General features: G+C 26.5%; 1 protein-coding gene across 1 annotated transcript; it reads right to left on the reverse strand.

Moving 5' to 3' along the window:
- Positions 1 to 10,616: 10,616 nt before the first annotated feature.
- On the reverse strand, positions 10,617 to 15,367 carry LOC101496025 (protein BCCIP homolog). The gene is made up of 12 exons (XM_027332846.2): positions 15,236 to 15,367; positions 14,623 to 15,091; positions 14,343 to 14,534; positions 14,124 to 14,231; positions 13,415 to 13,739; positions 13,242 to 13,300; positions 12,937 to 13,161; positions 12,280 to 12,492; positions 12,104 to 12,169; positions 11,872 to 11,961; positions 11,739 to 11,795; positions 10,617 to 10,955 (listed from the first exon to the last, which is right to left on the reverse strand). The coding sequence occupies exons 5-12, from the start codon at positions 13,560 to 13,562 to the stop codon at positions 10,857 to 10,859; spliced, it is 957 nt and encodes a 318-aa protein (XP_027188647.1). The 5' UTR covers positions 13,563 to 13,739; positions 14,124 to 14,231; positions 14,343 to 14,534; positions 14,623 to 15,091; positions 15,236 to 15,367; the 3' UTR covers positions 10,617 to 10,856.
- Positions 15,368 to 16,341: the final 974 nt, after the last annotated feature.

The raw sequence follows: 16,341 nt of genomic DNA on the forward strand, positions 1-16,341 counted from the left end.
CAATCTCATGGGCTGTAATTTTATCCGTCAACTGATAGATGCATTAGTGCACCATTTCACAACATGTACTTTTTTTAAAGATTTTTTTTTTTTGACCGGTTTCTTTTTATAATTTATTTTTTATACAAGAAAAGTTACTATACTCCAAGTTGGGATATTTTACGCTACCATTAACGATGAATGATTTTATTATATGATAATAATTTTCACAAGTTAATAAATATATAATTCACAATTCATGTGAATTGTCGATATAAAATTATTTATACTTACAATAAATTCAGATCTTGTGCGAAAAAAGATATTATCCAGCTGCCATATTGTTTATGTCCATTAGCCCCTTTCGAATAAACACGTCAATAGATAAAATAGTTATTTTTATATAATAAATTATATTATTTTAAATTTCAATGTCGAGCATGGATCCTGCTTTCATTCAATTTAAGAACCTTAATTCATATACAGATATGACAGATTGGAAAATGAATTATGGTCGAAAATGTCTTCAAACTCATGGCAAATTTTCTTTTAATGTGGACGACATTTTTAGTAAAAGAATAATGAGTCTCTCATTTTATTTATTTGATTTTAAGAATTATGGTAGAGTCCAAGAAAAAGAGAAATAATTAAAGAGAAAAATAAAACTTGAAATGATTATATGAATAATTGTTTTTACAATTAGAGTATGATACACTTTTATATAGTGCTATTAATGTAACCAACCTAACAACTTTCACCTAACCAGGTAATTTTAACTACCTCTAATAGTCTCCCACAAGTTGGAAGTATGTAACAACATTTCCAACTTGGAAAGAACAATACAAGAAAAAGAAAAATACAATGAAAGAAAATTATAAGAAAAAAATAGAAGCCATAATCACTTCAGCTAAACAACAAAATTCATGTAGAAAGTGGTAGTAGGCTGAGGTGCATAACTCTCGTCGAAGTCTTCGGTCTCTTTGGGCTAACTTGAAAATCTTCTGGTGTCTCCACGGCACTCACTCCAATATAGAATCAAGAATTTCAATCTTGGATATTTAAATATCAAATGTGACCAACAAAACTTAACCATAATATGATGGAAGCATAAAGAAAATGAGAAATGTTTACTACCATATGGTAAAATAACAAAGAAAATGATAATTGCTTTACTACCATATGGTAGAAGCACAAAAAGAAAGCCAACAGTGGCTAAAAAGAATGAAATTGTAGTGAAATATATCACTAAAGCATCTTTAATCTTGAATCTACAATTATTATACAATCAAGTTGAAAAAGAATGAAGAATAAAAAATTTAGATTCAAAATGAGGAAGAAAAGATAATGAAAATTTGGAAAAAGAATATAGCGGAATAATTATTATTGCTCTGATACCATTTTAAGAATTATGGTAGAGTCCAAGAAAGAGAGAAATAATTAAAGAGAAAAATAAAACTTGAAATGATTATATGAATAATTGTTTTTACAATTAGAGTATGATACACTTTTATATAGTGCTATTAATGTAACTAACCTAACAACTTTCACCTAACCAAGTAATTTTAACTACCTCTAATATTTGATTTGATTCTAACAATTATAATGTCTTATTCTCATTTTTAAAATAACCAAGTATACAAGTGTTGACATGGTGACATTTCTTTACAAAAGAGTGTGACATGTAACATAGTGCTTATAAAAAAAGGAATGAGGTGGTATTTATTTAGTGTAATTGATAATCCAATAACACTTGTGTTGTCCATGTCTCATTTATCCCGAATGCATCAATGTCACACCTTTAGTGACATGCTTTATTTTTGTGATATTGTAATGCTTCCACCCTACTTCAACAAAGTTATATTTATCTTAATCTTGCCCCCTTATGGATTCTTGACCCTCTTTATCACAAAGAGAGGAGATGTTAATAACATTTCCATAAATTCCACTATGTAGTTTTCTAATGTTGTTCCGTTGTGGTGGTGATCAAATAAACCTTGTGGAAATGTTGTAAACTTATATCCAAACAGAAACGTAATTCACACAATTTGGTTGGATACATGTTTTATTTGATTTGATATATTTTTATTTTTGTTTGACGTGTATGATAGAATATAAAGTTAAATAAAAATAAAATATGATAGTAATAAGATAAATAATAATTTATTATATCATGTATTTGATACACATCTTATTATTACATTATTAAGTGAGATGATTGTTTAATATGAAAGATCAAAATATCAATTTTCAGCCTAAACAAATAACTTCACTAAACAAATATTGAAATCTGATTGAAGCTCGTCCTCGTACTCGACATAGAAGATAAATACAATATAACCTTCTTTCACTTGTAATAATGTTCTCCATTCCAATTCTAAAATCTTGATTTTTTTTATAGATAGATATTAATATGTTAAGTTAGAATTTGTTTTTTCATCAGAGTTTAAATCTGGATTTTACTCAAATTCTTTTAACTCAAACTAGTTGTGTTATCCAACTCCTCTAATTTTAGAGTCTATGATATAGCAAAACAAAACTTTTTGATAATATATATAAGCTCAACGAAATAGGATTAGGTTGACAATGAAGTCCATTACCCTTCTGCACATAAATGGGCCAATCGCTAACTTCGAGCTTTAGGTGAATGTCTATTTATCCCTTAATTTTTCTCCACATCCCCAAATATACTTTAACCGAAACTAAAATTTATTAGTGTATTTTATACTATTAGAACTTTGGATAAACATTCACCCGAGCCTTATAACAAGCTAACATCAAAAGGCCCTAATAACATCCCAAAGTCTGAACACAAAGCGTTGATAAATACTTATAAACAAAAATATTGCTAATATTACTGGCGTTGTGATACTACCAAGTATCCCCTTTTACACGGTGGTAGTTTCTATATATATAATAAAAATATGATTTTAATGTTTTATTTTTGTCTTATATTTATTTTTATTTTGAATCTTTATTTATTTTGATTTTTTATCTTTTATAAATAACTAATTTTATTTATTTTTATCATTACTCTTTTAAACAATAGTATAATTTTAATAATAATATGGTCAAAATACATTAATAAATATCATTCGTTTCATTTCAAATATTTTATGTAAGTTATACGGTATGTAAGAATAATTTGTTCAGGAGTGAATAAATTATTGAGTTAATTGGATTTTAAAAAGTAATAATATTATACTTAAAACATATTGACAATAGTTATAAATGATTTCAATTGCTTAATATTGTTATAACTTTTTGTTGTGATTCTCATAATGATTAAAATATAACACTTATAAAGGTTAAATAATCAAAATAAATATTAGGAAAAAAATAAATGATAAAAATTCTATTTAAATATATATTATTGGTGGTGTAATATTTCACACATATTTTGAATTTGAATTCGAATAAAAAAACTAAAAATGTCAAGTATAATATAACAAAATTGATATTGTCGGTGGTTGAGTTAGACTTTATAAATTGATATAAAAAATATTTTATCTCCAAAAAACTAACAATAATTAATGTTTTTTATAATAAAAAATTAATGTTATAAATACACATCTTCAATTAATTTATTTCAGTCAAAAAAATAATCTTCAATAAATTTATGGAAAAAATTAAGAATAAATACATGCACATGTATTTATGAATAAAAAAATACATATATTAAAAAGTAGGTTAAATAGCATTTGCGGGTCCCTTAACTTAATTAATTTCAGTTAACATTTTAGACTTTTTGTTCTTCTTCTGATTTAGTCATTTATTTTAATTTTAAGTGATAATTTAATCTTTTATATTTTAAAATGTTAACAATGTTATCTTCTTTTTTTTTTTACAAAAATTCAAAATAATCGTCAAAATTTTCAAACAAAACCCATAAAATTATTAATCATTTGGCTTAATTGTAGTTTTGGTCCCCCTATGATAGCTGAATCGCGAAAGTAGTCCCTCCATTTTGTTTCTCCGCAATTCTGGTCCCCCAAACAAAATTTTGGTCAAAAACTTAATGAAATTTCATTTTTTTTAAAGTCGTACTACACCATTTATAATAATAGATTCCAGGTATAATTGTTGCAAATGAGATTTTGAGGCATGATATGACTTAAATAAATGCAAAAAAAAAAATGAAATTTCATCAAGTTTTGGACCAAAATTCTATTTGAGGGACCAAAACTGGGGATAAACAAAATGGGAGGACTACTTTTGCGAATCAGCTAAAATAGGGGGACCAAAACTGCAATTAAGTCTAATCATTTTTAATATAATGCAAATTTCATCAAATGCATAACTCAAATACTCAAATAAACTCATATTTTCATCTCCAACAACATCAAATTCATCAAATAAATAATTAAAATATGAGTTTATTTAAAAATTTAAGTTATGAATTTGATAAAATTTGCATTATATTGAAGATGATAATTAATTTTATGGGCTTTGTTTGAAAATTTTGATGCATTTTTTGAATTTTTATAAAAAAAAGGATAACATTGTTGACATTTTAAAACATAAAAGATCAAATTATTTACTTAAAATTAAACAAATGACCAAATCACAAGAAGAAATAAATAAATACTGAAATGTTATCTGAAATTAAGTTATAGGACCGCATGAGCAATTATGCCTAAAAAAAGACACTTGTAAAAAAAATACATATATTAAAACTTTTGTCACTTAATTGAGATTTAATATATATATATATATATATATATATATATATATATAGTAATAAAATAATTTAATGCAACTATAACATAATAAAAATTATATTAAATTACATGGTCATAAATTATATACACAAAATGGTAAACATCTATTAAAACCTATTGAAACAACTTTAATATCTTAAATTTAAATTTAAAATTATATTATTCAACTTAATAATACGAACATTTATCAATTAAACTAAAATTTATGAATTGTACAGTCTTTTTATTACAACCATCTTTTAAAAAAGTAACTTTAATTTTTATTTATTATTTAAGAATGATAATTTTATTTTATTGTAAAGCTAATATCCTCTTCGGATAATTATAAAGATCAATTTCTTAAATTAATAAATTACAATAAGTTAAGAAATTTAATTTGTTGCATTCTTAGACTAGATTCAAACACAAAACCTTTGATTAAATTAAAATAAATATAAACTATCAAATTAAGTGCATTATAATAATATAATAATACACTATTTGAATAAATTTATTAACCTTAATAACTAACTATAAATATTAATTTAACAATCGAACCATCAAATTAAAAATACTTAGTATCAACCCAAATTTTTTTAATAAAATTACAAGCAATCTAAAACTTTATCAAATGACGTTAATTAAATGTATGGTAAGATTTTTAAAATATAATTAAATGTCAATCATAAATAGATATGCATTTTGTGTTTTTGTTGATTAATATATATAATAAATTATTAAATAAAATAGTTAATATAGTAATTTTATCTATGTAGAATAGTATAACTATGTTTTTAATTATAGTAATAAACAATTAATTAAAATATTTATGTATTAAATCAGTTATTAAATAAATCAGTTATTAGAGTACCTATATCTATGTATTATTGCGTCTTGTTTATACAAAAACAAAAAATATTTAATTTATAAACAATATTAGTGAAGTAATTTTTACATTGTCAATCAATTACAATCGTTGAATCATTAATAATGTTTTATTTTTATCTTAATTACTTATAAAATCACTTGTATGATTGATTATGATTTGCCGAATGTGTAATTTTATTTTTTTACACTAACACTGAATACAAATTAAACTCAAAGAAGGTCGCATTCGAGAGAAGTCACCGTGTACAAAGTTTCAATTTTATTTTAACAATTGAATAATTGTTAACTTAATAAATTAAAAATAATAAAAATATTTTAAATAACAAAATTATATTAATAAAATTAAATTAAATACATCTATTCAACCGCATTAATTTTGATGTTTTTTTTCTTCAATACAATTTATTTTGTTTGATGTTATTAATATAATTTATTATTTTTTAATTATAATTATTTGTATTATGATTAATTTTTATTTATTAGATTCAAAGAAAATAGAAGGAAGTTGTTAACAAAATATAATTAAGTTGTTAATTTATCTGCAAAATAGGAGTAAGTTGTTAAAGTAATATAAATTTATCTATATGAGTGATTTGTTAAAATAATATAATAAATTATTTGTTTTTGACACATCTACTCAACATTTTTTTTTCAATTTATTTTATTTGATTTTATAATAGAATTTTGTTTTTCTTAAATATTTTTATTATTTTTAATTTATTAAATTAATAATTATTCAAGTGTTAAAATGAATGACAAAAAATTGAATCCTTGTACATGATCGCATTCATGCGACCTCCAACTGCATCAATTTTCTTTTTTCTCTTAAGATAGTCGTAGGGTGGGAATGCGGCATAAAAGAAGTAGGATATTTGTAATATACTTTTTAAGCACAAATGTTCATATGGTTTCTTAACTTAATTTCAAATAACACTTCGGTTGTTTATATATTTTTTTTCCGATTTAGTAATTTATTTAATTTTATTACAAAAATTCAAAAATATAAAGAATAAAAATATGAGTTTATTTTAAGATTTAAGTTATAAATTTGATAAAATTTGCATTATATTGAAGATGATAATTAATTTTATAGGTTTTGTTTGAAAATTTTGATGAGTTTTTTGAATTTTTATAAAAAACAAAAAAGATAACATTGTTGACATTTTAAGACATAAAAGATAAAATTGTCACTTAAAATTAAAATAAATGACTAAATTGTCACTTAAAATAAAAATGATAAAAGACTAAAACGTTAACTGAAATTAAGTTAAGGGACTGTGGGTGCTATTTAGCCTAAAAAATACATGTCTTTATTAATAAAATATGCAGTCCATTAACTTAATTTCAGATAACACTTCAGTTTTTTTTTTTTCTTTTCGATCTGGTCGTTTATTTAATTTTATTATAAAAATTCGAAAATATAAAGAATAAAAATATGAGTTTATTTGAAGATTTGAGTTATAAATTTGATGAAATTTGCATTATATTGAAGATGATAATTAATTTTATGAGTTTTGTTTGAAAATTTTGATTAATTTTTTGTAAAAAATTATAACATTGTTAACATTTTAAAACATAAAAGATCAAATTATTTATTTAAAATTAAATAAAGGACCAAATCGAAAGAAAAAAAATAAATGACTGAATTGTTATCTGAAATTAAGTTATAAGACCACAAGAGCAATTATGCCTAAAAAAAGTACATATATTAAAACTTTTGACACTTAAATGATATTTAATATATATATATATATATATATATATATATAAAGTAATAAAATAATTTAATGCAACAATAGTGTAATAAAAATTATATTAAATTACATGGTCATAAAGTATGTATACAAAATAGTAAACATTTTCTAAAATTTGCGTACACAACTGTAATATCTCAAATTTAAATTTAAAATTATATTATTCAACTTAATAATATGAACATTTATCAATTGAACTACAACTTACGAACAATTGCATAGTCTTTTTAATACAACCATCTCCTAAAAAAGTAACTTTAACAATATGAACATTTATATATTTTTTCCCTCGATTTAGTCTTTTATTTAATTTTATTACAAAAATTTGAAAATATAGATATTGAAAATATAAATAATGAAAATATAAGTTTATTTGAATATTTGAGTTATCAATTTAATGAAATTTACATTATATTGAAAATGATAATTAATTTTATGAATTTTGTTTGAAAATTTTGATAATTATTTTGTAAAAAAATAATAATATTGTTAACATTTTAAAACATAAAAGATCAAATAAAATTGTTGAGACAAAATCTCTCAAATGATTTTAATGATAACAAAATTACTTAAGAGATTATGATTGTGGTTAATGACTAACATGTGCTCTTGAGTGTATTCATATAAGATAATAGGTTATTGATCATTAAGGCAAAAAGAAGGAAAAAGTGATTCTGGCCTGAGGATGGAAAACCCTCGTGAGGATGGAAATTGCTGTAAGCGCGAGGATGGAAATTGCTGCAAGTTGAAAAACTCCAGATCTGGACAATCTGATTTCTCACCAGAATAATTGTGTTTATTCAAATGTATAACAATGTCAAACATGAATAAACAAATCATTCAAAAGTAAGAGTCAAAAGGTCAAAAGAAAAAGGTGAATATGGCTAGATCTAGTATGTAAAGGATAGGCTAGCAAAAGTGAAAGCAACCTATCAAGCATGTGCAAAGGTCAAGATCTGAACATTAAATGGGCTTGCACGTTTTAATTCATAAGGAAGTCAAGTTAACAAAAGGCAACTTGAAACAAGCCAAAAATGGAAGATCACATGTTGCTGTCAGATCTGATCCTCGGACTGAGTATGACAGTCCTATGTCATAAAGTGGCTTTTTCTCTCATGTCCACATCACCTCAAAAGATGAAGCCAACCTAGACCTTAAAGACTTCGAAAAATGCAGCTCAGAAACAGCCTTGCACTTTGATTAAAGAGAAAGAGCAAGGACATGCCAAGATCAAAGCTATGCTGCAAGAGGATGGGTTCTGGCTAAGCCTAACAAGCTGAGTGGCAATTCTGTAATTTTGATGAAAACTTTGGATCCTTTGAAAATGAGCTCCAACGGTCATCAAAGGCTTGGATCTCTATAAAATGCATACAAGCTCTCCATTGGAAGATACACAACACACTTGCATAAAAAGATCAAGCATCTTAAAGCTTTCAAGAAGCAAATCACATCCTCTCTTATTACTTTCTTTGATCCTACACTATATCTTTGTATATCTTGTGAGAAAGTATTAAGTATCAATCACTCTCATTCTACTTTGTAATTTCCTAGTGAGTGAAGCTTGGAAATATTTGAAAATTGATTGTAAGCTTGGTGAAGCTTGATAATACACAGTTTGTAATCATCCTCGGGTTGATGATTGATCTGTTTGAAAGTTAGTGAAATCTCACAAGGGTGTGAGGACTGGACGTAGCCATCTTTGGGTGAACCAGTATAAAATTGTGTGTGTGTCCCTCATATTCTGCTCCTACTTTTTTACTCAGCTTAGATCTAACGATTTAAAAATCTCATCCTCGAGCTAGCCATCCTCAGCGAGAGGATAGTTTTAAAAACACTTAAAATATTTTTTAACAGCAAAATCCCTATTCAACCCCCCCTTCTAGTGATATTTAGCTACAACAAAAATAAATGACTAAATCAGGAGAAGAAAAAAATACACAAAAGACTTAAGTGTTATATGAAATTAAGTTAAAAGACGTATGAATAATTATACATATTTTTTAATAGGATATTTTGATAACTAAAAAAATAAAAGAGATATTTAAAATAAATTATCCCAATGAAAACTCAACTCTCATTTTTTTTTAAAAAAAAATCGACTTGATATTGGCGTGCCACCCAAGGAAAAATGTTTAATTTTTTGTGTTTTCTTGATTAGTTTTTTTTTTTTTTACAAAAGAGGATTCTTGAAAGTAAAAATAATTATTAAAAATTTATATTAGATTAAATAATTGATTATGCGGTCATTAACTTAGTTTCAGGTGACTCTTCGATTTTTTTTTTGTTTTTGATTTAGTCTTTTATTTAATTTTAAGTAACAATCTAATCATTTATATTTTAAAATGTCAATAATACTATATTTTCTTTACAAAAATCTAAAAAATTCACCAAAATCTTCAAACAAAACCCATAAAATTCAATATCAATTTCAAGAAAATTCATATATTCATCATATACATAATTCAAATAAACTTACATTTCCATCTTCAACAACATCAAATTCATCAAATAAAAAATGAAAAAAATATTTTTTTTTTTGTGAATATTTAAGTTATGAATTTGATGAAATTTACATTATATTGAAGATTATAATTAATTTTATGAATTTTGTTTGAAATTTTTGATTAATTTTTTGAATTTTTATAAAAGAAAATGATAATATTGTTGATATTTTAAGGCACAAAAGATTAAATTGTTACTTAAAATTAAATACAAGACTAAATAAAATAAAAAAGATAAAAGATTAAAATGTTATCTGAAATTAAGTTAAAGAACCGAACAATTATACCTGAGAGTTTATATGAAATATACAAATACAAATAGCATGATAGTTCAATCTAGAAAAAATGATTGAATTATAATTAGACCTATCAATTTCATAAACCCACTAATTATTGGCACAAATCCACACATAGTTCAGGGATAAAAAATTTCATAGTTTAAAAGACCCTAGAAAACGAAATCCCCTAAACTTTTGTGGGTGGAACATTGGGCCCACTTTTTAATTTTTTTTTAAATATATTTTTGAAAAAATATTTTCATTATTTTTGAGAAATAATTTTTTTTTCTCAATTTTTTTAATTAAAGAAAAAAAATTGATTTTTTCAAGAAAAATAATTTTTTAATTTTGATCATAATTTTTTGAGAAAAAAATATTTTAAATTTACTTGAGAAGCTTTTCTGATATTTTTTTGAGAAAAATAAACATCAATTTTTTTAAAATAAATAATCTCAATTAATAAAACATTAGGGTTATGAACCCCTCACTTAAACCTATAAAAAATAATGAAATAATGGATTGGGACTTTAAAAATTTTATTTCAATAAAAGGCATAATATTAGAGATTGTGAGTTAGGACTTTATTGACGAGTCTATGGACCAATATAATAGGCTAGGTTTGGGCTGTGTAATAGACTCTGTCGGTATGTTTGAGATCTCATGTTCAGCAAAGCAAATCTCCCGTATTAAAAAGAATATGCTTAAAATTGCCGGTAACTTCAGAAAGTTTTAACATTCTCTTAAATAATTGATAGAGATTCAGCTTTCATTTATTAGATAACCTATTTGTTGACGAAACGTAGGAATTTTGTCGGCCTCAACAGTCATAATTAATCCCATTGACTTGTAATTCTTCAACTGTAACGAAGAAAATATATAATTCAGAATCGTTCAAATTTAAATAAGTAGCTAAATAAATTTCCTATCATATAATAATGCGAATCAAAGTTTAAACCTATAGCCAGTGTGATTCATGTCCAAAAGTAATAAAAAAAAAAGAGCAAATCAAATACGTGCAATATTAATAAAAATAAAAGTTTATTCAATATAAAAACAATTACATTTTACATATGGTCTACAATACTAAACCTATAGCCAATGTGATTCATGTCCAAAAGTAATAATAGAAAAATGAGCAAATCAAATACGTGCAATATTAATAAAAATAAAAGTTTATTCAATATAAAAACAATCACATTTTACATATTGTCTACAATACTAAATCATTTCACAGTTTCTCTTAACAAACAATATTAACAAACAACATTGTATAAAATACTGAGAACAAAGTAAAACAGACAACCATTCAACAAACAAGTCTATAAAATTTGTAGAGAATAAACTTATTAAAATTTATTAAACTACATTTCTGTCAATCTGTAGAGAAGAAACTTCATAAAATTTTGCACACTGCATTCCATTTATATAAACACCACAACCCCAATAGATCACATGGCCAATTCCCAAAGAAGTAAATAAATATAGTGCTTATTTATTTCCCCGACCGACAGATAGATAGAACTATGCGTTTCAAATTACTTTCAGAAATTGACAAAAAAATGAGTAACTTTCAGCATATTAATAAAAACATCACAGATTCACAATGATAGTCTACTGATATGTAAGAATCATATAACTTGCCTCGTGAGGTGCAGGCTGCTGAGTGCGCAAAGGAAAACAGAAGGACCACGAGCTTAACTGGAAATTATTTTGGACAATAATTAGTAATGAGAGACAAAATACGTCAAAATGAAGGCACCAAGATACCTAATACCTTGTGAAAAAGTTCATCCTCAGGCTTTACATATACAATCGCCTCATCATTATCTTCACCCAGTTTCCTTTTCTGTTCTGCATTCTTGTGCTGTATTTTTACAGCCAATAATGAAGTAAGACATCACAAAACAACAAAAGTGGAGCAGAGAAAAAATTATCTTAACCATAAAATCTAGATATATCAATAAGAGGACAGTAAATACGGAGGAAATACTATAGAAGCGTAATACCTTGTAAATTTTGCTAAGTATTAAATAATGCTTAAACTGGAAGGAATTCCGGAGGTCCTCCGTTGGCTGTTAAGTGTGCAACAAGATAATATGTTATAAAGAAAAAATTAATACCTAGCAATCAGAGAGAAAAACATTTTAACATCCTCAACCATATGATAGTATCAACATCTAACCTCATCTTCTGTGGCCCATGACACTTCGTTAAAAAGAGAATCATAAAGATGTGGTAAAAGCTGGGGAGGAAGGTTCACCACACGCTGTGATACCAGGATACCCACGTTATGTGCTTGTTCCCCTAAAAGTAATCTCAATTGATCAGCAATGCCCTTCTCTTGGCATGCTTTAAGGAGAAGAAAGTCCTTGAATGACATAATACATCTTTGCTCCTAGCAAATTATTAGGCTCAATTTAGATTAGCATCTAGCAGTTTTTCAAATAAAATGTCTTTCGATCCATATTTACAAAAAAAAAAAAGTAACCTTGTAAATTTCGTGTTTGTAGATAAGTTAGATAACAGCAAATAGCAAGTTAAGTTCTTACAACTGTTACTCATAATTTTTTTTCCAAATTGCCACGTACCACAACCGTGAAACAAAGACATTAAAAATAGAGCGAAAAAATTGGAAATTGAAACAAGAATGAGTTGATTAATGTTCAATTTCCATACAAAACGTAATATATTCTTGGTTATTAAAATACACTTATAAGTCAAGGTTACCACACAGCAAAGGAAGTGGTTATATATAACTATACTCAAGGCACCAAAAAAGTATAGGTAAAAGAGGCAAACAGATCAAGCAAAATATCATATGTTATACCATGTGACTTACCCTATACCTCCATAAATTAAGAGCGGTAACAAGGGCGAATATTCCTTCATCAGCATCATCCTCTACCTTTACAACAGTCCCTACAGTGGTCTGTCCCAAAATCAAGTCTACAAAGCCACTCAAATCCCATTCTTCAACGTCTAGGTAAGTTTGCAGCAAGGTCTTAACTCCATGGAAATCATTGGGTTTAGGATCAAAAAAGGCAAAATCTGCTTGAACAACTCCCTTAAACAACAACAGAGACCTTATATCAACAAATTTGACTTTTCATGGAAATTGAACCAAAGCATAAGAAGAGCTATTACATCAAACTCCCCGTCAGATGACTCAGATTCTTCAAGGGGATGCTTGATGAATCCATTACCTACGAAGTGGGTTAGGAATAGGCATGCAAAGTGTAAAACATGAAAGGCACTTAAAATATGAATTCACATGACTCACTGATATTTAAATTATAAAGGGGAAAAAGGAGTCTTACTAGCAGAGGAAGAGGCGGGGTCTTCAATGGATTCGGAATGACGCTTTGGCATAGAAACGGGAGCCATACGAGCAAGAGCACGAGCAAAAGGGGAGAATGTAATGGGCCAAGATCTGAGTTGTTCATGCCTTCTTGCCCTTCGAGGCATTTCGGTCTATGTAGTCACAAGCGGCGAGCAACAGTATATGCAAAGTAAAATGTCTTAAATGCCCTCAACCATGGTTGTTAGGGTCACGCGACAGATTGTGAAGTCATAATAGCGGCGCTCTTCTCACGCCCCGGCCGGCTGATTATTTTCGTTACAGTAATGGTTCATGGGTCGGGTCTGCAACTCGATTTATTTAAAAAAGAGAATATATAATGTTATATTATTTTTTAATCAATAATACAAAATGATTTGATTAATAGAAAAAAATATAAAATGATTTGTTTATTTTTAGTATGAAATTTCTGTTTATATTATGTTTGCAACATTAGTAGCGAGTCATATTTATTAATATGTAGATATATATAATTAAGAGAGAGATAAAGAAGTATATGTCAAACAGTCATCTAAAGAAAGCTCTGTATAATTTGAAACAAGCTTTTAGTTTGACATGATAGACTAAGTAACTTTTTATGTGAACAAGAATTTGAAAATGATAAAGTTGATAAGTCATTATAGAAATAACTTATACATAAACATTTCTATGATAAGAGTGTATGTTACAAGGTACTATGCCCTCCTCTACAGCTGCCTTAGTGCCTTAGTTGCATTTAAGGCGTCTGTCACTCTATCCTTTTTCTCACCAACTTCAGCCTCACTGGCTCCTCCAATCTGCAAAACTCAAGTTTCAGATGTCAGTTTTATTGTAAACAACCTTGGGATGCTTAACAGGTAAAACTATAAAAGACCATAAGAAAGCAGAGATAATTTAAATAAGCATACCTTAAGCACCGCAACACCCCAAGAAAGCTTGGCTAATCTTGTAATTTTTCCTTGTCATAATCTGAAGTGCTATTTTCTATTGCCGACCTATTCTGTAGAGATCAACTTAAGCTAAACTGATACCTTTTTGCAAGAGCCACACATATCAAGATCAACTTTTTCAAGATTCATGCCGAGCTCTTCAGTGATAAGCTGAGTGTATAGGTAAAATGTATAACTCACATGTTTATCAGATGAGACTGAAATATATCAATAATTTTATTGCAAACAGATAACTTACTTGACCTCCCGTGAGAACAGCGAGATCCTGGAGACCAGATTTCCGGTTTTCACCGAAACCAGGGGCTTTGATTGCACATACCTAAGATAATGAGAAAACAAATCAAATAAGCAAAACCATGAATCAAAGATTGAAGGTACCTAAGAACAAAAAAGTATATCTCATACCTGTCGATTGGAAAAACAAACCTTTATTCAATTTAGAGCACTCATTACTTACTTGGTCATAATAAGACAAATGCACAATATCAGTATGTCAAATGCGACAGTATTTAGATATAACTTTCATCATCTATACCATTTCCTAGGGATAAAACCAAATCAATGGTGAATATTTAACTTTAAAGTATCACCAGCCACATCATTGGTAGCATTTGCAACCTGCTTTACAAGACTGGCGCCGATATTCTTGATGAGCAGTTAGCAACAGTTACTCCATCTTCACCTGATGAGCATTGTTCCTAGCAATCCTGACAAAAAAGAACAATAATAAAGAGAAAATGCACATTATTTACAATAATTTTATCAGATACCCATGTGAATAATTTAAAAAAATAGCAAAAATTGAAGCCAGCTGAAATGTGTACAATGAAAATGCAAAAGAGCACACTTACCGAGCTTTGGAGGCAATGGAGAAAGCAAAACGGTACATGTGGTGGTTGGAACTGAGATTTTTTTTACCCAAATTAATCATTACTTATTTTTGGATGTTGCACTTCTGTATTTTATATAATTTGATTATTGGTGTCTGAATTTTTTAGATACTAAAAAAAATCAACAAATTAACTAATCAGATTAATTTGCTCCACAAATTAGTTGGAAGGAGATGGTGGGAAGATAATATTTTAAATTTTTGTGTTTGTTTTAATTATTAATGGTGGAGAGTCAAAAATTTATTTTCTTCATTTGGGAGATTTAGAGGGAAAGAAAAGAGAAATAACACAACATAACATTTATTAATTTTTTTTTATTTTTGAACCAAAATCTTGACTTCATTTCTCTCCTTTATGAATCAAACACACTTTAACTCATTATAATTATATTTTGCATGACGTATACATTTAACTTTAATTGTCGCCGTTATAAAAGAAAAGCTAACATGTTGACAATTTTTTATTTTTTTATTTTTTTTTTATAGTTTGCATAATACTAATGCAAGGATACAAAAACATGGATAAGTTTTCAATAATAATAATATTTTTTTTCCTCTTTATATCTTTTTATTTGTATGTCTAAATAATTTAAATATGTGGCTGTAATTTTATAAATATCTCCTAAAACACATACAACTTAAGTTTGTAATGTGAGTTGAAAAATAAAATTTTATTTATCAGTTCAAAATATTCTACCTCAATCCGATAAAGTGAAATGAACTTTTGTGTTTAATTATGGCAACTCAAAATATTATTCCACACCCTAAATAGGATTATCAAATGCATGGTATGTCTTTGATAATTAAAATATGTGTTTAAGTTGTTTTTTTCTTAATGGTTTTCAGGAGAAGAAATTATAATAATCTATAATTTCATTGAGTGATAAGTAAAATCTAACTGAAGATTATTCTAATTTTTCTGTTGTATTTTTCAAATTTGTGAATGCTATTAATAATATGATTATTGAAGTTCCAAACTCAGGAAAATATTACATTTTTAACATAATATCCATATTACATAACATGATTATTTAGAAATTTTGCTTAAACTGTTCAACTTTTTAACAT

This window comes from Cicer arietinum, chromosome 1 (assembly GCF_000331145.2).
Source record: "Cicer arietinum cultivar CDC Frontier isolate Library 1 chromosome 1, Cicar.CDCFrontier_v2.0, whole genome shotgun sequence".
NCBI classification, from domain to species: Eukaryota; Viridiplantae; Streptophyta; class Magnoliopsida; order Fabales; family Fabaceae; genus Cicer; species Cicer arietinum.